The 24587-nt window shown below is 34.2% G+C and overlaps 1 protein-coding gene across 1 annotated transcript in view; it reads left to right on the top strand.

The window, feature by feature from the left end:
• LOC121379679 overlaps positions 1-24587 on the top strand; it is a 179487-nt gene that overhangs the window by 130490 nt on the left and 24410 nt on the right. Inside the window, exons 57-66 of the mRNA XM_041508328.1 lie at positions 5310-5468; positions 8997-9164; positions 9857-10033; positions 10818-10979; positions 11798-11995; positions 15279-15440; positions 16647-16820; positions 18891-19049; positions 20939-21097; positions 22175-22330. Of these exons, the coding sequence (XP_041364262.1) occupies positions 5310-5468; positions 8997-9164; positions 9857-10033; positions 10818-10979; positions 11798-11995; positions 15279-15440; positions 16647-16820; positions 18891-19049; positions 20939-21097; positions 22175-22330 (1674 nt within the window). The remainder of the gene's footprint in view (positions 1-5309; positions 5469-8996; positions 9165-9856; positions 10034-10817; positions 10980-11797; positions 11996-15278; positions 15441-16646; positions 16821-18890; positions 19050-20938; positions 21098-22174; positions 22331-24587) is intronic.

Here is a 24587-nt window from a genome sequence, read left to right as displayed (position 1 = left end):
TATATTTGAGCCCATATTGGTAATAAATATCTATTTGTCTATATATATATATATATATATATATATATATATATATATATATATATATATATATATATATATATATATATATATCCCTATAAATCTGCAGTTTTAAAGAAACTATCCTGGTTTACTGCCATTGTAATATGTTTTCTATTAACAGTCATTTTGACAACCATAATTACACATTAAATTAGTTGTAAATCTAAATGCATATGATGATAAACACAGTGTACTTGGTAAAATCAAATATTCTTCTTTTTTCCAATTCTTGCTATGTCTACAGGTAACATTTATTAATAATTAAATTCTTTACATACTTATATAATAAAAGTTAAATTAATGGTAGTGTGAAACTTTACAACAAATCTAAAAGATTACAGGTGTCTAGATCACAATCTACTATGTGTTTCTGGCCATCGTAGCAACTGAAACTTTTCAACAAATCTAAAAGATTACAGGTGTCTAGATCACAATCTACTATGTGTTTCTGGCCATCGTAGCAACTGAAACTTTTCAACAAATCTAAAAGATTACAGGTGTCTAGATCACAATCTACTATGTGTTTCTGGCCATCGTAGCAACTGAAACTTTACAACAAATCTAAAAGATTACAGGTGTCTAGATCACAATCTACTATGTGTTTCTGGCCATCGTAGCAACTGAAACTTTACAACAAATCTAAAAGATTACAGGTGTCTAGATCACAATCTACTATGTGTTTCTGGCCATCGTAGCAACTGAAACTTTACAACAAATCTAAAAGATTACAGGTGTCTAGATCACAATCTACTATGTGTTTCTGGCCATCGTAGCAACTGAAACTGCATCTTAATTTCTAATATTAGGATATTTGTTCCCGTACTTACCAAATTGTTGCAAAATAAAATCTCATTCCCGGGCTACATAAACATTAAGATGACCACAAATACCTAGTATTTAAGCAAGAAAATGTTTTTGAGCTTGTGTACTTTTTAATAAAAGTGCATGCATGTTATCTGTAGACATAGTAAGAATTTTTTAAAAACCAGAATATTTTATTTTACCAAGTACACTGTATTTACCGTCATATGCATTTAGGTTGACCACAACTATTCTGAGCTTGTGTACTTTTGTACTTTGAAGGAACTTCATTGATGCAGATGTAGACCTACCATTCCAACAAATATTTTTTTAGACTGATTTTAGACTTTTGATGGGCAGCACACCAATAGACAATATAACATTGAGACAAGGGGACGTAGCCCAGTGGTAAAGTGCTCGCTTGATGCATGGTCGGTCTGGGATCAATCCCCGTCGGTGTTCCAGCCAGTGCTCCACAACTGGTGTAACAAAGACCATGGTGTGTACTATCCTGTCTGTGGGATGGTGCATATACATGTAGAAGATCCCTTGCTGCTAATCGAAAAGAGTAGCTAATGAAGTGGTGACAGCAGGTGTCTTCTCTCAATAGCTATGTGCATGGTCCTTAACGATATGTCTGACACCATATAACTGTAAATAAAATGTGTTGAGTGCAGGGCTTCTAGAATTTTTGTAAAATCCACCAGCCATGGGATCAGTCATTTAAAAAATGTACTAGTCACGATAAAAAATTCACTAGCTCTACTTTAAGTTAATAAAATTTTACTAAATAGTAATAATCAGATATGTCAGAGGGACTATACTAAAGAGGCTTAAAAACACTGACATTAGGGGTTGGAGAGGAGTCAGTATATTCATATTTACAAAATAGACTTAACTGCAACATTTGACAATTTTTGTTTTTCACTAGCCGTCGGGCATGGCAGTTGTAGTTATTTACTAGCCCAACATTGAATATCACTAGCCACGGGAGTGGGGCTACCATAATATAGAAGCCCTGTGAGTACATCATTAAATAAAACATTTCTTTCTTTCAGTCCCTGTCGGTGGGCTATTTCTTGTTCTAGCCAGTGCACCATGACTAATATATCAAAGGCCGTGGTATGTGCTATCCTGTCTATGGGATGGTGCATATAAAGGATCCCTTGCTACTAATGAAATTTTTAGCTGGTTTCCTCTCTAAGACTATTATATAAAAATTACCAAATGTTTGACATCCAGCAGCTGATGTTTAATAGTCCAATTTGCTCTAGTGGTGTCATTAAAAAAAATAATAATTTAGTATTGCAACAGTGGTAAAAATACATTTGTAATTTCACTTTAGTATAGAAGTACCACTCATAATCCAGGAATTGGTTAAAATGAAAGTAGCATGAACACCTCGAAAGCTAAAAAGGAATTTATCAATGTTCATAAAAAAACAGTTGAAAAATGGAATTTCAAAACGAATTTCGAAATACTGTAAATACTTGCCAATTAGTCGATCTCGCCTATAAGTCGACCCTCCAATCTCAAACAATGAAAAGTGAAAAAAAAGTATTGACCTGCTTATAAGTCGATATAAGATTTTGCCAAAAAAAAGTGAAAAGAGTCTTACCAGCATTTTCTGGTTGTGCATATATTTTCATCCTTTGTGAACTTATAGCAGACTTGCAGAACAAAATATTTTTTACTCAAAGTCAAATAAATTATTTTTACAACATTCATATTGGGTCTTTGCTTCTAGAATAACATGCTTACAGGCCCATTATAGTAAGGAAATGCATGCATTTTTATTGAGTAATACTATTTCTGGATGATAGAATTTTTTTTTAATAAGCACCGTTCCAAAAGTATTGAGCCTTGTAATCATTACGAGATTGATGTGATCCAAGATTGGATTTCCACATCATAAAAATTGTGTCTTTTGTTTTTTTACTTTTTTCTTGGACCCGGCTATAAGACGACCCCCCTCCTCATTTTTGATAACATTTTGATCCTAAAAACTTGACTTATAGGCGAATATATACGGTACTTGAGATATTTAGTCCTCTTATTGTTCATTTCACCAAGTATCAAAGAAACTGTTTTATAAATAAAAAAACAACAACAACAACAAAAAAGAGAGAAAAAAAAAGAAGTATTTTGTTTCAACTGAAAGATGCTCAATGAGCACACATTTTGACCTCGTTAGACTGTCACCCAGTCCAAGGATCTGTCCAATCCTTTATTGCTTAACAGTGTTGTCATCAACAAAGGGCTTCATAAGAAGGTATACATGTAGGTTACAGGGGTGGGGAAAAATAAAATTGTCAATCGGTCCCGCTTGATGTCATCATTAACGGAGAGGGGGAAAAAAGAAAGGAATAAAAAATAACTTTTTTTTTTATCACATCAGTGAAAAAAACTAAAACCCCACAAATTGTATATATTTTACATAATGGAATAAATAATATAAAAAAGGAATAAAAGTTATTAATTTAAATCCCATATATGTATAAAAAGTATGAGTATTCAGTACTCTGTCCTGAAAATTAATAAAAGATCGCACCGTTGAAGCGTTTGACAGCCTGAGCACATGTTTAGACAAAGAGATTAATAACTCATCACTGATTGGACGAAATTTGACCTCTACTGGCTCTTGAGATAACCAGTACATGTAGCTGTTCTGCTTACTCCCACTTGTTAACAAAAAAGTGGAAACCTTTTGTTAATTTTAAAATCCTTTATAATTATTGGATAGACTACATTGAACAGTCAACAATAAATACATTTATAGATTATTTCAGTATATTTTATGCTATTTCAAGCAGTTTGTATTGCACAAAAGTATCTTGCTTCGGACTGGGACACTCGACCCGACAAAGCTCCGTACATAGGTATTGATAGGTGTTGATTGTAACCAGTTGCAAACTCTGGGTCCTTTGTTTTAATTGGAGTGTAATACCTTGATGGCTCTCTCACCAAGAATGGTTTTATTGTTAATGTCTGTTTAATCTCTTGACCGGCTCAGCAACTTTGACAAAATTAATGTCTAGCCTAGTGGCTGTGGATTGACACCACTATAGTGACTGACGATATATACTTAGGCAGACTTCAAAATCACAGACGTCTTGCCACTAGCCATATTGACCACTATTTATTTATTATTTTAAATCATGCATGAGATGCCGATGTCTGGGCAGGCCGGTCCACTTGACGGATAAGAATTTGTTCCAATAATAGAAATGGACAGGTGCTTTGGACCGACAAGAATGACAAAAGTGGGACCGGCAAACACACGTTTAAAAAAAAAAATTTCGGTCTCAGAGATCGAGAATCGGTCCCAGACCGGGAGAAAAGGGCTTTTCCCCACCCCTGGTAGGTTACCATTATTTTATGGGGAAAATGTATATTTTGTGGAAACCTGTCTTGCTTTGCTTTTAAACCTGACACAGTATTTTGGTACATTATACAGATATACTGGAGATCCTGAAATTAATGTGATCATAATATTTGTGTTATTCGCATTAATAATATGACACATTTATTTCTATGTTTTGTCAAGCAATAGTCCAGCAAGCTGTGTCACACACTTTTCAAACAAACAAAGATTAAAATTCTAATACATTTATAAAACAGCTGGAGCACAATTCATCGTAAGCATGACAGATTTATTGTCCAATAGTCCAACAAAAGCTAATTCTGAGGTTGGCCGTTTCTTTATGTTTATTGTTCAATTTCGCTGCAACTTTGTTGGCATATCTTATTAGGAAGATAAAGTTGTAATGGTACATGTATGCTAATGTTCAGCCAGATTTAGGTAACTACATTTAATTTATACATGTTAGGTAAATGATTGCTGTAAAAATATGCTTTGAGTTGATCTTACCAAATACACTAGGGACTAAACAGGTTAATTAATGTGTAGACAGACATGTTAGTGAGTAGATCTCATTGACGACACCTGTAACTCAAATTTAACCGAAAAGTACACAGACGTGTGTTATTAGGAAAGTAATATTTCATAGGGGGGTACTCACATTAATTTCATGTCACATTTTAGTTTGCCCACCGTCACTTACATTTATTTAGGGACACGTTAATTTCAGGATCTACAGTATATTGAATAAATGAGGTTAGTGTTTAAAGAGAATAAATAAGCCTCATGTTCAGACAGAATATTTAAAATTGTTTTTTGTGGAACAAACTGATGACATTTGACAGTCTGTATTCTGTTTTCTTGGCCATTAACAAAACATCTGCATGTGATCCCCTAGTAACATTTGTTAAGCTCGTGTTGATGTTAAACATGTCTTTATTAAACATGTTTTGGCCCTGGACCAGCACCTAGTCCACCTCAGTGTAGTGCTGAGCCTTTGTAAATTCCTCTCTCTTATGAAAATGCAGTTTTTGCATGAAATGATCAGTCTATTTTATTTCATAAATTATTTATTTGTTTTCAGATGACTGCCCAGCAGGTCAGGAAATATCCCAGAATGGAACATGCCAGCCCTGTCCTATTGGGAAATATAGAACATCCAATGATCGTACTTGTATTAAGTGTACAGAAGAGAGAACTACAAAGACCACAGGTTCAACATCGAAACTCATGTGTAATGTTGGTAAGTGCTTCAGCCCTTCATAGCTGACAACTCAGCACATTGTAAACTTTTAACTATTTGATGTCTAATATACACCTGGAAATTAATCAAACACCATCTAGTTTTGACCATGTGGCGTATACTTTGCAAGTAATTGTGAATGTTTTTTTAATACAAAACACTGAAATTAATGTTCTGTGTATGCAGATGATATTTATAAAGATTGACAGCAAATGATATTTTTGTTAATCAATAGTTAACGTGTTCTAGGAGAAAAGAGACAAAAATAGTAAATATACAACGAAATGTATCGTAATTACATGTAACTATGGAGCTGGAATCACACTGATGTTCTTCTCGTAACTCATTTATTCACGCCATCTTGGTAAATACACAGTGAATAAAGGAAATGTAAAAAGTATCAATATCAGGTTTAAACTCTGTCGGCACAAATAATTGCTACTAAGCGCCTTTTTTGCTGCAATACAATTTAGGTGGTGCTTAATTAATTTCCAGGTGTATAATAGTATATATGGTTATTGTCACACTTGGGCTAGAGATTAACCACTTGATGTGGTGAACAGCATTTATGTTGTTTACTGCTTTATGAGGAAAGTAACATATATCTGTGTAGTTTTTTAAAAGGGCAGTGTATGTAATTGTATTTTTATCAGTCACTGATTTTACAGAAAATATAATTTAATTAGTAATGAATGTGATTCTTACTTGCATGAATTTATTTACTTTATGACAATGAGTTAACATTACTAGGCTTTGATATAAACAAAATGGTTGTGCCTATGAAAGTGAAAAAATGTTAAGATAACAAATTGACTGTGGGTAAAGTACCTGTAATTTGGTTACTGGAGTAATCCTTTGATGAGGTTGGTTCATCAGATAAAGGTAGCAATATTTACAGCAACTGTTATTCTTTTTGTTATTGTGTGAAATAAACTAGAATTTCAGTGTTGGTATTAAAAATAAAAATAGCAGGTGAAAATCAAATTATAGGCGGCCATTAAGCACAATGTGAAAAAAAGACCCGATGGTGAATAATTTGGTCAGATCAGGTGATAGGGCTTAACGTGTAAATTCAGAGCAAGCTGTTTTAGCACAAGGCTGTCATGGGCACAGGTGCTGGCCGGTGAATAGTTAGTGTTTAGATCCTTTTTATGTGGATCGAGTGACAAGGGTACTGGTTAGTGTCCTTCCCAGAGCATTTCAATATCATGTTCTGTGCTCAGAGATGCATTTTCAATCATGTTTCACGACTTAGTCATGAATAAATTTCCATTACAGTTTTGTTCTTTGGCCCACCAACCAAATATATTTTAGTATTAATAATTACATGTTGATTTATTTGATTTGTTACACCAAAAAGAGGCCCATGGGCCTGAACGACCACCTGAGTAATTGTTGACCCCACCTAAACACTCATGGAATGTACAATACCTATTTTCCAGGCGGAAAAGGGGTGGGGTAGGTGTGTGTGTGTGTTAGAATTACCAAATTCATGATTTTGTTCCTCCATGGGTCAAGGAAGCTTCCCACCAAATTTAGTTGTAAATGGCCTAGTAGTTGTGAAGAACTTACAGTATAAATGCATTTTTAAATACAACTGCTAAACTTCACCCCTTCTCAAACAGGCAGGACTTTAGATTGCACCAAAACTGAGGTGGTAAAGGATGTGCCCCTAATAAGTATGCCCAAAGTAGGTACAAACATTTTAACTTCAAAACATTTCGCCTCAAAACCAATGCAATGTTAAGCTGTATTGGATTAAAATAACTTTAAATGCATGTTTGAATATGTGCAACTCTTTACTAGCTATTATTAACATTACTGCACTAAAAAGACCCAAGTGTGGTCAGAACAGACAAAATGCCTGTGTTGTGCCTAAATTAGTGAGATGTAAAGCCTTGACAGGGAACACAATGCAGTGTTCTCGCTGGGTGAAAATTAAAAGGAGTCAGCTGTGTGACACCCCCACCCCCACCCCACCCTTCAAAAAAACCATTAAAAAAAAAAAAACAGAAAAGAAAAAAAAGAAGAAAAAATTACTTTTCGGAAATACCTACCCCTTATTTTGTCCTAGTATCTGGTACAAAACCAATTAGTATGATGTACAAAATGACTCATGTTTTATGTACAGGTAGTTGAACTGGAGATATTGTCAGTCTGACATTCACAGGCATTCATCTTGGTGAACCGATCAAAGTTTTAATATTATTATTAAAATAAATATTCCAATCTATCTGAAAAATAATAAAGATTTTTTCAAGTGATCCCCATATGTCGGATAACATGTTTCTGTTCTTTTTACTTCTATCCTTTTCGAATAAATCAATCGCATTGATATTGCTAGTTTCGTTTTTGTAAAGGCAGTGCATATATTATTTTGGCTCAAAAGATAAATGTTTTTAATAATGAAATCTACCACTTCCGTTATTAGTGTAAGCGGTGATATCCCTAACAAAATGAAAAGTTTTTAATATTTTATTAGGAATTTCTGAATAAACAAATGACAGTATTAAAAATCATCAGTTACGACAAATTAAATATGCAGCTGAGGTTAAAATACCTGACTAGAGTCAGTGGACACAAAAGACAGAATGACCGTTCTGATCACATGATACATTTGGCGCCATATAAGTGTGGGTTTTTTTTGCAGTTGAAGATTGCCGAAACATAAAAATAAAATGTTTTCATTGCTCAAATAATAAATAACTTTTATTGTGTGTATTAAACATACAAATAGATACTGATATTGGACACAATCGAGGCTCTTAAAAGTTACGTAATGGTAACTGTCGTAAGCTACTGAAGTTTTTCGTCAGTTGCGTTTACGTACACACCATGGCTTGTTGTCTTTGATGTCCAGTGTGAAGACTGATCATTATTTTTTAAGTGTAAAAACAAGTGTGCATTTTGAAATAGCAGAGCCCAATGTAAAATATAGTATGATGTGGGGAAATAAAGAGGGGTGCAGATAAATAAGGGGGGGGGGGGGGGCGGCAAAACGCAATAGTATCATCAGTAGTTCGACCAAAACACAATGTTAATCCATCCCATTGTATAAATTCCACATTATATTATTAACCAATCATACACATAACACATTCATTAATGTGTGTGCTTCTCTATCATTCATTTCATTTGAACTTAATTTTGTGCTTGTATCCAATTACGGTTCAAGCATGCTGTCCTGGGCACACACACCTCAGCTATCTGGGCTGTCTGTCCAGGACAGTGGATTAGTGAGAGAGAAGAGGGTGTAGTGGTCTTACATTGAGTCGTTAAAACTCACTCTGGGTGGGAGCCGGTACCGGGTTCCGAACCCTGTACCTACCAGCCTTATGCTCAATGGCTTAATCACGACACCACCGAGGCCGGTACTTCGCCATCAAGCTCTTGATGAGCGTATTATACACATCATTGGTTCTCTTTTTAATTGAGGGTGATCCCTTAAATATTTCAGCCAGTAGCAGAGCACTGATTATCAGCCATCGGCCTGCATGTGGTGAATTTGTAACTCACTTTTTGTTATAGGTAACTGTCAGCCTGGTTTCTATCGGAATGCAACCAATGAGCTGGAGTGTTTGAAATGTGGCATTGGTTCTTATCAGAACAAATCTCAGCAGTACGAGTGTATTTCATGCGGAGGGGAGCGATTCACGACAGACAGTGAGGCTTCCACCAGCCAAACAGATTGTAAATGTATGTACAGTCAAAGCCTGTATCCAGTAATATTCCTCTTTTTGTTTTCTTTACTCTTTACTTCATAGTTTGTGAATAGGGAAATTATTTGTATTATTAAATAAAGGAATATGTATGGTTATAACACAAGAGTAGACATAAAATGGAGGGTTTTAGACTCATTTGTTTTTTGTTAAATGTAGTATTATTGGCCATTCATTTTTTTAGGATAATTTCTAGATTGAATAAATTGAGTTTAAATGTTGCTGTTTCATTAAACCTTTATCTACATGTAATCCAGTAATTTTGACTAATATAGCAGTCATTTCATATCTGCATATCAAATGTATCTACACTGTTTTAGATTAAACATATTTTATTGTTGTACCTTTATTTTAGAGTCCACTGCATATAGAAATCTATAGACATTGCTTTAGTTAAAAAAATTGCATTTTATTTTGATACCTATATTTTAGAATCCATTGCATATAATAATCTGTATACATTGTTTTAGTTAAGACATTTCATTTTATTGTGTTCCTGTATTTTAGAGTCCACTGCTTATAATAATTTACGTCCATTGTTTTAGTTCAAACATTGCATTTGATTGTGATAGCTATATTTTAGAGTCCATTGCATATAAAACTTTCATTGTGGTATCTGTATTTACATTGTTTTAACTGGACATTACATTTGTTTGTGTTTTTCTATAGTTTTCTGTCCTGATGGTCAGGAGCAGCTTAACTCAACTCAGACCCAGTGCAACGAGTGTGAGATCGGTTTTTACCGTAACAGCACCGGCCAGGATCGCTTTAAGCCATGCCAGAAATGTACCAACAATCGGCGTACACCCACCAAGGGTTCCATCTCTAAAGAACAGTGCACAATATGTAAGACATTTTCTTAATGTCATAATGATTGTATTATATTGATTGTCCATCTATAAACTTTAATACATTAAAAGTATCTAAGCCATTGAGAAAACGCTACATTTCGTTAATATGGTGCATGTGTATGTACTGATATCATCAGGAGTAAATTTAGGTTAAAATCGGTCTGAAGCTTACAAAAGATTGAATAAAATATGTTATGTCTAAAGCTTGAAATTACTGGATAAGACAGGTTTTGTCTGAAGCTTATATATGTGCAACGTGCTGGAAGAAAACAAAAAAAACACATTCAGTAAAAATTGTGTTTTGAAGAAAAAAAAACCTGATAACATAACAGTAGCAAGTTAATCATTCCTATAAATAGTTTTAAATTTATCTTGACACTTGAAGGTGCTAGCTGTCAAATCCAGTATATTTTCACATTTGTATTTTAATAAATCAGACTTATAAACTTTATGACTTAATTAACCAAAATCTGAAATGGAATTTGCCAAAATGTATATTTGTTAGAATGATCTAAATTGATATTTACTAAAATCTTGAATAATATTTGCCAAAATTGGAAATAATATAATTGTTTAAAGGCTGAAATTGAATACCAAGACCTCTTGTTAGGTGAAGGTCAAGTCTAAAGTTTCTCCCAATATTTGGCTAATTGTTGGTTGTGGTATTTTACATGGTAGAGGCTACTTAGTAAAGGTTAATGGGTGATGTTTTGATTGATGACTTTTGTGTCTTTTTACATAGTTTTTTGGGGTTTTTTTTACTCTGTCAATTTTTTCAGACCGGTGTTTAGCTGGTGAGGAGCCCTCTGCAGGTAACACAGCTTGTAAAAAGTGTGACATTGGATACTATCAGGAACTTCCTGATCAGACTAACTGCACTGAATGTACCCCCATGACCAGCACAAGGACAAATGGATCAACCAATGCATCTGATTGTGAAAGTAAATTCCTTATTTATTGCCCAAGATCATTATTGATGATATATCTGAAATGTTTGTTTGTTTAATTAATTATGCTGTTTTATGACTTAAAATGACATGACACATTGTGATAAGACATAATACTGCAACAACAAAAAAAAAGAGAAAAAGTTTGATTTATTTAACGACACCACTAGAACACATTGATTTATTAATCATTGGCTATTGAATGTAAAACATTTAGTAATTTTGACATTTAGTCTTAGAGAGGAAACCCACTACATTTTTTCATTAGCAGCAAAGAGTCTTTTATATGCACCATCTCACAGACAGAATAGCACATATCACGGCCTTTGATATACCAGTCTTGGTGCACTGGCTGGAACAATGCAACAAAGCACAATACAAAATCATTTGTGACAGTTACTTTTTGTGTAGAGGTTAACATTTTGAAAATAAAACACAAACATAAAATTTAATGTGACTAACATTTCCACGTTATCCAACACTGCCATAATAGTGTTTACGATATATTATCTGTCAATAAATTGGGTATAAAAGTACATAGACAAAAACAATTACCGTAACATTTTGGAAATAAAACAAAAACATAATTTTGACATGTATTCAGTATAACTGCAGCAAAATACAGAAAAAATAATGACAATAACTTAGTCTAGAGATAGGGACAAAAACATTTGGCGATTGAAACAAAAATATAGATTTTGTACACATTTAGTGAATATTTATGGACAAAAGAGTGATTATACTTAGTTTACTGGGTGTTTTCCCCCATTCAGTTCCTGCCTTTTTCAGTCATCTGATTTTGTTTCTTATAGAGTACTGCCCATCTGGCTATGAAAAGGATATTAGTGAGGACTGCCAGCCCTGCCCTGTTGGCTACTACAAGGACAACACTGTGGATATGTTTGGGAAGTGTACCCAGTGTGGTAGGAACATGGGCGAGAATCCAGTAGCCAACCCTCGCTATGTCACAGAGAAAAGTGCATCAATTTCGGCATCTAACTGTACAATTCGTAAGTGTTAAACAAAATCTCACTTTTGTATTATGTTTGAACTATAAGCTAATGGTGAAAAAAACTTACACTTGAATTATTTTTGGTTTTGCTGGATATTTAATTGTTTTGCAATGTTTTATAAACCTATATATATAGGGGTATATATAGGGGTGTTACAATTTTGTTATGAAATGCCCTTTTGTTCTTAAACACTTGGATCTGTCTTAATATACTGAATGCCAAAAGAAATTATACACTTTTTAAAATGCCATATTTTCTCAAATACTGGGACAACTTTCTGCACATTTTGAAAAAGAACACCCAACAGAAGTTGCATTCAGTCAGGCATTTCATGGGCCAGTCTGGAAAACTGGTTTTGCACACACACAAAAAGTATGCAAGTAGCTAGTTCATATTGAATCAAATGCTGAATGGTAGACATTGAGAAAACATTGGATATTGAAGAGTGTTAAATGGCTAGGATCAGTCAAGTTTAATGCAGACATGCAGTAGGCATGCTTCATTGCATTTGGCGCATCAGATCAGTGCACGCAGTATGTAGGAAGGTGAGACATAACCAACAACCCCACACCCTGCTTGCATTGTAGAGAACGCTGGAACATGAAGGACAAAACATACCAGCAAATTTGGTTCCAACATTATGTTATCTCCAAACAGCATCATTTTGCAGGGAACATTGTGTTTTTAAAATCTTGACTAGAGATATTTTTAGTCAGTTGAGAATTGATTAGCAACTACTGTTTAAAATTGTGTCGCAATCTCTGAAACTTGCGTAGCGAATTGCACCGCGATACTGAACAAAACGTTTCCTCTTTTGAGTTAATAGTAGACAAACAAATTATTAAAGACACTGAAGTACCTGTTTAACTGAATTATGACTCTCTCCATATGCAATGTTTCCTTAAATTTCCGATTGACGCCTTTGATTTGTCAAATGGGTTATAATTTTACACTTTTTGTTTTTGCACACACACCCCTCCCCAAAGGTGAGTAACTTGTTTTGATTTTTCAAAATTTGTGTAATAAAATTTTGTGAAGTGCTTTGTTAAGCCCCAGTCACACTGTCCCGGTGCTGTGAACCATAGCTCACTGTAGCTCTGGCTCCAATTTTGTCCAAAAAGACTGTCTGCCACGGTGATGCTAAGGTGATTATACGGTGAACCACGGTAACCCACGGTTTCACTACGGAAGACCACGGTATTGCTACAAACCCACTACAGTTTCCCATGATAGGCTATGGTGCACCGTAGCGCTGCTTGCGACTACCACCGTGTTGTTAAGGATCATGAAGGTGGTGTCACGGTTACCCACGGTTCGACTACTATGGTGCCGTAGGGACACCTTACTGCTGCCGTAAGTCACTGTAAGTCACTGTTGGAGTAGACACGGTGAACTACAGATGGTCACGGATGGCCATGGAAGGGTATACGGTGGTCCTACGGTGAGGCACGGTGATACTAAGGTTACACTACGGTGGCACTACGATATGCATTCACCGGCGGGGAACTACAGTGAGACAGGGAAGTATTAAACGACTTAAAACAAATGTAGTGATTGACGGATTACCCTGGATGGTAGCCCGAGTATTATGACTGTAAGATCGCTTGGTATGAGACGGCCCCTGTAACTGCTGCACAAGGCAGAATCGCCCAGTGTGCGATCACGTGATCTACGTCTCGAAATAGATCGCCAAGCTTTGTAATTATGGCGACGGAGTGTCACAAAGCGTAGCTGAATGTGGGTGCTGTCGGATTTCTTTCTGTAGTATGTGTATTAGTGATTAATAATGTGGATTTTTTTTTATCAGTTAACTCGAAAATGATCGATGTAAAGGTATTTGACGTCAAACATAGGATTGTTGTGGTATTAGAGCGGGAATCTTTGCCTACCATTTGGTAGTCAGGAATTGCCAAAAAAATACATAGGTTGGTCTCTGACTGTAATGAGAGCGTATTTATGTCCAAATGTCCGTCTAGCTCTCTTACAGTCAGAGTACTCGGGCTACCTGGATGGGTACGTTTGTTTACAGTTTTTCCGCCAAACTCACTATGGTTACCCACAGTTTCTCTCTCCCCCCCCCCCCCCCCCCCCCCCGATTTCAAGCACCGTGGGTCACTGTAGCCATACACCATGACAGTGTGACTGGGGCTTTAATGAAATCTGATTTGTTATATTTTTCCATTACAAATCAGAAATTTTTTTGAAAAATATTTAGTTTATGGTTTTTCTTTTGATGTTCAGTTCCTTGTTCAGATATATGATCATTCACTGGGTTCAGTTCTTAACAAATTGTTGCTGTTGGTGAACATCAACAAAATAATTTACTCTGATACCCATTTTATTTTTGTGAATTAAGCCACCAATTAAACATAAAATATATGCGTAAAATAAATAGCAGAATAAAAGTACAATAAGCGAGTAAATATATGACACAAATTCTAATTTTATCTATATAGTGTTGAACAATATATTTGATTGGATGTTCATGACAATTTGTATCTTGTGATATTGTGTTGTCAACAGTGTCAGGTAGAAAAGTTTATTATATAACATTTAGTGAAATATCTTAAAATATCACTCAGTGACGATAACACATTTTAGAGTGAAAATTTTACTATTTCACTCTAAAATGTGTTATCGTCACTGTAGAAAGTGTTATCTTCACTGTAAGAAAGCCGGAACTATTTTGCTGCTGGCATGTTAAAAATAAAGGTAAATTGCCAAAAGTTATATAATAAATATAAAATGTAATTTTTGTTTTGGTCAAATATCACATCTCGTGAAGTTTGCAATCATATCACACTCGTCGTGCAAGTGCAACTTGTGTGATATGATTGCAAACTTCACGAGATGAGATATAAATCATATTTGACAAAAAACATAAAATATCCTCTATATATCTTTCAGTGTTGGCCAGTGCCACTATTATTAAATATTAATTATACAAGTCTTTATTTATTTTGATAAAAATTAAAGATTGAGATGCTCATTTCTAAACGTTAACTTAAATGATCTGTAGGTTTACTACACTAGTGTAACTAAAATAAATGTAAATTACCAGAATGTTAGACTGAATGTTATTTAGTTGTAAATAAAACTGAAGAAATCATTATACAAGCACTTTTGTTTCTTGGGGCAGAATGTATTAGTAGTATAGTGTTTTCCTGAGATGCAGTTGGTCATAGAATCAGTGTTTTCACTAGGGTTTTTTCAACTGCTATAGTTTAAAACATGCTGGGGTGTTGTTAATGAAACCTTCCTTCCTTTGGTTTTGTTACAGCAAACTGCGATGCTGGCTATAAGATTAATGCTACTGACAATGGCTGTGAGATCTGTCCTCGTGGGAATTATCAACCCGAGAAGTACCAGAAAATGTGTATCCCTTGTGTCGGTCAAATGTCCACCAAACAGGAAGGTTCAAAACTGAAAGCAGACTGTGAAGGTAAGAGACCTATTTATAGACATGGACCCAACTTCCAGACAGTCAAACTTCTATTAAGCATCTGCAAAAAAGTGCCCGAACCTTTTGGATAGGGGCATGTTAATAGAGTTCCCAGTTCTACGAAACAAAGGGAGTATCAAAAGTTTGCAGTTTAAAATTGCTGATGCTAGTTTTACAGTGTGAAATATATTTGGCTGTTACAGCTTTTTACCATTTATTGTAATGTTTATTAACTTATAATGTGAGCATTCAAAACTCAGTTTCTTGTTATATGACAGGATTGTTTAATTTTGTTGAAATTTTGTCATCAAATACATGTAGTTTAGCTTAAATTTAGTCTATTTTTGCATTGTTATTAATTATTATTTTTGTAAAATGACTTTCAGTCATGTTTTAAAAAGGTAACCATGTGCATGCTGTGGAAACTGAACCAGCTTTCACTGGCTGTAATAGTCACAGAACCATTAATTGTGTACATGGAGAATAACTGGTTGCATTAATTTATTGGCTATAACTAGCAACGCCAGTGCACCTAATCGAAAAGAATAGTCCATGAACTTCATTGAAGTGGCGACAGCGGGTTTCGTCTCTCTATATATCTGTGTGGTTCTTAACCATATGTCTGACGGCATATAACCATAAATAAAATGTGTTGAGTGCATCGTTAAATAAAACATTTCCTTCCTTCCTTCATAACCAGCAAATGTTACAAAGGTTAACACTGCAAGACTTTGCCTACAAGTATTGAAACTAACAATATAAAGACTATGTAATTGAAAATATTATCTGAAGTAAACAAGTCGAGTTGGATTCATGTCACATGACCTATATCGATTGTTTAGCATAACTAGAATAAATATTTTTTTCTGACTCTTCGTGTTTGAGTTCAGAATAAATTAAGTACCATCAACAGATTACTGCCTTAAGATATCATTTTTTCCTGGTCAGTAGTACCTTGTAGCATTTGTCGTTCTAACAATTATAGGATCTTATAGAGCTATCTGGTTATTCTCTATGTTGTTTTCACATTATGGGGCTATAGCATACATTTGTAATTCTATTTATAAATAGAATTACAAATGTATACTAATCTATGTAAATGGTTTTATATTGATAGACTAACAATATAAAAATTTTGCTTTAACTTCATACACAGTTTGACATTTATTATATTTTAATGCGTACACTATTCCATTCTTTTTCAAGCATATTGCAGTTCCGGATTTGAAAAAATTCAAACAACAGGTGTTTGTGTTGAATGTCAGCGAGGTTATTTCAAGGACAACAATATTGATCTTTTCTCCATGTGCACTGTTTGCCCAGACTCCGACTTTATTACACCTGGGGTGGGAGCAACATCAAAGTCCATGTGTACTGTCAGTAAGTGTAATTCAAGATATTTTTATTCTACTTCAATTAGTCTTTTCTTAATATGGTTTATCAAGACAATGAGTTGAGGTTTACTTTAATAAATGTTGTTGATATTAAAAATAACAAAATGTATAATCTGTTTGTGTCAAAAGGGAACCAATGAATTGGTATGTAATGGATAATTTAAAATTGATATCAAAACAATTTATTAAGTTTTAAACCCATATCAAATCACAAAACATGCATTTAAAAACAAAATCTCAGTGTAAATAAAAAAAAAAAGCTTTACAAATTACCGTTAAATTGCATAGGTTAATCTCCTTTTTGATACGGAGATAAAAGCAATTGATGGAACAGCCACGGTAAAGCACACACAGTTGTAATGCATTGTTAATTACTTCAGTAGCAATTCAAGTGAAACTGCATTTCTTGGCTGTTCCAACATTTTGTCTCTACTTCTGTATTAAAAATCAGCTTTGGTCTATACAATTTAGTGATAATTTGTAAAGAAACCTTTTTATTTTAATAGATTTTTGGGGGGTAAATTTTTTTTATGAGAGTTGTTATGGTTTTTAAACTTAATGATATATTTTTATATGAGTTTTAGTATGATAACAGTATGCGAATTCAGTTGGTTTGTTTTTGCTGCAAACATGTATGTGCATATTAACAATCACATAGATAAAAAAGATCAGCCAATGAACTATCAGGTTCATGTTTTATACATAACAGTTAGTGAAGATTATAAGACTCCATCATATGTGGTCATGTGGGACAGAAAAAGTATACCCGAGGTGGTGAAAATTTCAACCTGGGATAAGGCTTGCCGAGTCCCTTGGTAGAAATTTTCACAGCTGAGGGTGTACGTTTTCTACCCCATATGACCTCATATGATGGAGTCTTTTTCTCTCATTCGGTAAATAAACCATTATTTTACATGAACAGAAGAAATCTTATTCCAAAAATTTAAAGATTAAATTAGTAGATGAAGAAACATGCAGTTTATAGTTAGTAAAGATTTGGTTTTATCCCACTGCCTCTTCTCCTTTCTATCCTTCAATTTCCATCTCATTTTTTTTACTTCTATAGCAATTCCTATTATATTTCAACTTCTTTTGCTGTCCAACTCCAGTCTTCATCTCTAACTATAGCAGGTGTTCATCTCATGTAACTATTTGACACCCTATGTCTAGCTACCATTTCCCATTGACTTCTGTACTGTGATTAAGAAGCACGATACATGTATATTGTTGTCTATAAGTCAAACTTGGCTATAAGTCAAGTCAATAATTTCAAGCCCTAAAAATTTTTTTTTTTAATTGCATGAAAAATGGCCTATAAATATTAAAGTATTTTTTGTTTTCAGCAAATGAGAATAATGAAAGACTGAGATGCTTACAATATTTGAACAAAATATTTTTATTTTAGGAAGTTCAACTTTGCACTTTGCACATTGGTATCCCATTTCCAATCAAATCTCTCCATCAAAAGAGAATAAATTATAAATGTCCTTAGTAGATGGTGAAAACTATTTTACTGTTATCTTATAGCACAGTACAGCATGGTATTGTGCACATACAACAACCGATCACTGTGATATATATATCCAGCATGAAAATTGAAAGTGGAATGCATCCACCATGTTTTTATCCAGATATGATTTGCTATTACCATAGTTAGAGATTAGTTACTATTTTCAGTGAAAGTTGATTATTATTCATAAAGGTGATCATGGCATACTTATTTTGTTTAAAAGATTGCTTGAACAGTGATTACTGACAGTGGCCAGATTTTAAAATAAACATAGGCAACAGGTGGCTGACATTGTTTACAGATTTTGTATTAGTGGTCGATGGTTGTCATTATAGCTGTTAGCTAAAATAGTTGACCCTTTCCCCCCACCCCACCCCACCCCTCAAGTTATAAAATAATATTTTTATGAGGAAAAAATTACCTATGAAGTGAAGACATTATGGAACCATATTTTATGAAGTTAATAATAAATGTTTTTTAAAAAAGTAATTATTTGGTAAAACATCAAGTATAGTTAGCATGTCCTGATGTTCTCTTGATTTTCAGGAAATTGTTCTGCTGGATATTACCTTGACAATAACAACAACTGTATGATCTGCCCCAAGGGAAGTTACTCTGATGTGAAGTGGAGTACAAGCTGCACCTCTTGTGAGACGGATAAAACAACCATATCAACTGGCTCTACCCATGCATCTGACTGCATATGTAAGCTTCAGTATTGAAACTGCCATTGTCCTAAGTAGTTTTATTAGACACTGACAATTCATATTACTTCTAAAGTTTTACATTGTGAAAATAGATGTTTGTTGATCATTTTCAAGGGCTTAAACAATTTGGTATTATTTAACATTTTCTTGACTTTTTTTTCACTCAGTAAGTGTTGAAAACTGTCAGCAACTGGAGGGGCTGTTATAATTTGCAATTCAGCACAGTGGGAGGGGGCAGTACACCCTGGCATATACATGTATACCCCTCTTCCAAAACCTTTAACCACATTTTTGCAACATTATTCCTTTGAGTTCCTTTAAGTTTAAATCAATATCATTATGGCAGAACTTATGATTCCAGAGTTGAAGATTTTGATAATTTCTTGAAAAAGTGCTTGAGTTTTGAAAATAGGGGATGAGATGATTCATTTCTTAAATTTTCAATTCTATTTTTGGTATTAAATTTATTACCAATAATTTCCACAAATTTCATCAGCTATTACACATACAATTTAATAAAATATTTTAAGAGCAACAAACTTTCTTGTTCATGGTAATTTGTAAAATAATTGTAAATAAATGTATCATGAAAAGAAAAACAAAATAACAAAGCCATATGTTTTCCAGATCTAAGATGAATTAAAAAAAAATTAAAAAATGTTTTAACAACAGTGTTGTCATCTCAAGAATTATAACACATTGTCATTATGCCACTTTATAAACGACCTTGCCCACTCATCTTCTGGCATATTGTCTTGAAACATTTTATAATAATGCCATGTTTATCCAGGTATCCTTTTACATCTAAATGGAGATCAGTACAGTCCAGTGGGTAGCCCTATTCACCATAAGTTACAACCTGTTTTACCTGACATTAAAAAAGTTTTTTTTTTTTTTTTTTTATCACAATAAATACTCATATCCTTTTGATATTTTATATATGTGTACCAGATATCTTTCACTACTTACAGCAATGGTGATTTATTATGCAGATCTTTTGGCTAATCGTGGAAAGATAAAGTTAAATTTGACCAATATAATGTTTTCGTGAGAATCACACATTTTTTAAATCTGATCTCTCTCAACATACAAGCAAGAATGAATAAACCACTTACCTTGTATTCTTCAACAATATATTAGTCTTCAATAATAAAACATTCCCTTGCTTCTCTGCTTCAAAACAAAATAGAAATATATTGTGAATTTTTTTTCCAGAAAAATGTCCCTTATTACCAGACAGTCTCATATTACCCCATTTTACGGTACTACTTTTAAAAAAAAATCAATTTGAAAAATGTGCCAACAAAGTGTGAGCCTAAAACTGTGAATAACGTGAACCTTGTTTTATAGTTGTGCCTCTAAAAAAAATAATGGTTATGTGTTCAAACTTTTCTTTAACTTTATAGAGATGTCTGTAAATTTACTAAAGAACAACAAATTTAATACAGTTCTGTAAAAAAAAGAAAAAAGTGAAACTATTCAAGCAGTTGTCAATTTATGCCAACACTGGAAATGGTACATAAGCAAGAAAACGTGCTGGAGTTAATTTGTAAGTTATTGGAACGAATGAATGTTTAATGACACCCCAGCACACACAAACACATTGGCTACAGGGAACATTTTGTTGAGTATCACGTCGCGATTTGCTACACAAGTTTCAGAGATTGCTACACAATTTTAAAACATTAAACAGTAGTTGTTTATCAATTTTCAGTAGACTAGAAAATGTCACTAATCAAGATTTTGAAAACTAAATGTTCCCTGGGCTATTGGGTGCGAGTCATTGGATACTCATTTGTACATTTGAGTGGCAAATGTGTGTAGACTTGAAAAAGGTGAAACAACCTTTAAGATACCTGTAATGTTTTTCTTTATTTACTTGTATAGTGAGCTGTCCTCCAGGAAAGGAAGATGAGGGTGGTGCGTGTGTTTCATGTAAGCGTGGCTTCTATAAGGCAGTTACCATGGCAGCTCCATGCACTCAATGTGACACTAACAAGACCACCGCTGGACGAGGATCCACTAAGTCATCTGATTGTAATATAGGTAACAGAACCTTACTGTACTATGGCAGTTGTAAACCAGTAACTTCTACAACCAATAAAACACAAAATTAAAAACCAAAAATTATTCATTCAACCGATGACAATAATTGTTATTCAGCAGCAAAATGTGTTCCATCAGTAAAGGCCCTGACCTACAGGAGTTCATACTGACGCTACAGCAATTACCATGGTAAAGGCCCTGACCTACAGGAGTTCATACTGACGCTACAGCAATTACCATGGTAAAGGCCCTGACCTACAGGAGTTCATACTGATGCTACAGCAATTACCATGGTAAAGGCCGTGACCTACAGGAATTCATACTGACACTACAGCAATTACCATGGTAAAGGCCGTGACCTACAGGAATTCATACTGACACTACAGCAATTACCATGGTAAAGGCCGTGACCTACAGGAATTCATACTGACGCTACAGCAATTACCATGGTAAAGGCCCTGACCTACAGGAATTCATACTGACACTACAGCAATTACCATGGTAAAGGCCCTGACCTACAGGAATTCATACTGAAGCAACAGCAATTACCATCAGTTCTGTGGTTAAGTTGAATTCCTGCAACCATTGTTTGTATTGATGGATTTGTAGCTCCTGTTTAAAACAAATTGATCAATTGCTACTAGCACTTGTTCTACAAATCATTAATTTCAGTTAAAATAAAGTTTTGTATTGTGGTAAATCTAACAAAAATAACATTTATTTAGGAATGGTGAGTTCTAAAAGTACTTTTGGTCATGTCAAATATAACATTACTAGAATTTATTAAGTTGTAAATTTTGTGTGATACTGCAAAATGTTAAAAATAAAGATGAGTTCCCCACTCTTCTTACTGAGTTGCAAGATATAAACAATAGCAGGTTAATGATGTAGGCTTTATCCAGTTCAAGACAAATGGGGAAATTTGCTGTGCAAGTTTTGCATGCAGATCGAGTTCCACATTCATACCTTCATAGGATAAACCAATAATCTATACCATTAACTGGTTATAACCATGTACATGTAAAAGAAATGAGAAACAATTATCATTGAAAATATTATTTTGTCTTTTTTTTTCAGTTGCTTGTATGCCTGGTTATTTCCTAAATGGTAATGACTGCAAGAAGTGTGCATATGGTTACTACCAACCAGAAAAATGGCAGGAGACCTGTCTTCAGTGTGATCCATCAGAAACAACCTACAAGTTGGGAGCTGTCAACAAGACAGAATGCTTACGTAAGTATTTTTTCCTTCTGTTATTAATCAAGTAGAATAAATAATATCTTTTCAGAATACATTCAGCAACACAGCATGTTTCATGCAAGAACTAAGTACCATACACTATTTTGTCAGTGGCTAATGTGTGTAGGACACAAGAATTTTATGATCCCCGTCTATTGGGTTATTTCTTGTTCTAGCCAGTGCACCACGACTGGTATATCAAAGGCCGTGGTATGTGCTATCCTGTCTGTGGGATGGTGCATATAAAAGATCCCTTGCTGCTAATTAAATGAAGAGTAGCCCATGAAGTGGTGACAGCAGGTTTCCTCTCTCAATATCTGTGTGGTCCTTAACCATATGTCCGACACCATATAATCGTAATTAAATGTGTTGAGTGCGTTGTTAAATAAATCATTTCCTTCCTTCCTTCCAGGCTTTCTTTGGGTCTGAACACGGGCCCCTTTCCAAAAGAAAGTGGCATATATATATATATATACATATTTAATTATGTCTGTTCTAATAAATTAATTTAACAAAGGTGTGCTACATCATTCAGTGGCCTGAAAAAATACTTGTGCTAATTTTACCAATCCTATCGGACATGGGACCATAGCCAGAAATGCTGGATAAATCCCTGGTTTATGAAGGAATGATAACGAGAATTGTAAACTTCATAAATGTGTCATAACCTAGAAGTTACCATGCACGCCTTTTATTTATGGTAATCATATAAGATGGTGCTGGAGCAAAACCTCAAAGTTGAGCAAACATTATAAAGATATTCGGGCAAAGTGTGCCAACCTGAGACCTTTTTACTGTGTATTTCCATCATTCTACCCTCAAAATTAGTTGTAATCCATGTAAAAATGTGTAGTGATTTGTTTGCAATCCAATATAACAGTTTGGTAGTAATGCTAATTAATATGAATAAATGTTATTACCGAGATTCAGGCATTTTTGTTTAATTAGGGCAAAAGCCAATCTGTCACTACAAAAAATGGATCCCATACACCTGTGATGGTAACCTGTATATGGGTTACCAGACACTATGCTTATTTCGATGTCTGAGGGCTGTTTATCTTTAGTACTGTATCCAACTGCCACAGACTACTAAATATTGTTGTGATAGTTGCCTTGTGGTCAATATTTATTCCAACACTACTAAATAACTTATTGAATGCATTCCTGTAAAATAAATGTCAATAATGAACGTTCCACTACATTCATTACCATATAACATCATCCCGTTTGTCCAACCATAGCAACAAAAGTTTGTTCATTTCTTGATGAACATAAAAACAATGTTGAACAACATCATATCTGATGGTGTCACTTTATATTGGTACTTTATCTTATTGAGTGTTATTGTTCAAAAACCGAAAAATAATTCAAAATAAAATATGAACTTTTAATGTCATTACTAGCAAGTATGTTTCACATTAAATTATAAGGATTGTCTGTTACTTTGTGTTCAATTAAGGCTGTCCTAGGCATAGATATTGGCTGTGTCCTAGACAGAGGTTGTTGATTATTTTGTAAAAAAGAAGGTGTGCAGTCACTCTGGGTTAGAGCTAGCACTCAACAGCTTTAAAGCTAAAAACGTAACCACCACACCACTGATCGAGGACTTATGTGTTAAAATATATGTATAACTGCAAGAACATTTCATGGTGAATTAATTTAACATGAGCTACTTCAATTGTATGTATAAGACAATAATTCTGACGTCAAATCTCAGAACTATTTTTCTGTCAAAAATGAATATACATGTACAATGAAACCTCTCAAAACCAAACCCTTTGTAAAGCGGACACCCCTTAAAACCAAACCTTTTTCTTGGTCCTGAGGATGTCTGTATAACTACCTGTATTACACAATTAAGACTCAGTATATTTTCTTTGTTAACTAAAACTGTATGTAGCAAACTATACATAGAATAACTAGTTAATGATGTCAGATATCTGCTTTATATTGTGAAGGTAAGAGTGGGAAATTCCATGAGGCTCTGCCAAGTGGAATTTCTCATTCAGCCTGAACAGCCTAAATGGCCTGATATCCGATGTCGATAACTAGTTATTACCGGGTATCTTTATCCCACAGACCATAAAAATTAAGGGGAAAATCTATTATTTCAGTTATTTCAGCCACATTGTAAGATGACCAAGAGGTCAAATGAGCAATTTTGTAATGTAGCTATGTGTGTGACGTCACATGATGTCAAACGTCATATCCTGCTACTATTCAAATATGACTTTGCTTTATCCATCGTCGT

This window comes from Gigantopelta aegis, chromosome 8 (genome assembly GCF_016097555.1).
Source record: "Gigantopelta aegis isolate Gae_Host chromosome 8, Gae_host_genome, whole genome shotgun sequence".
NCBI lineage: Eukaryota > Metazoa > Mollusca > Gastropoda > Neomphalida > Peltospiridae > Gigantopelta > Gigantopelta aegis.
This window is presented reverse-complemented; position numbering and strand designations above follow the sequence as displayed.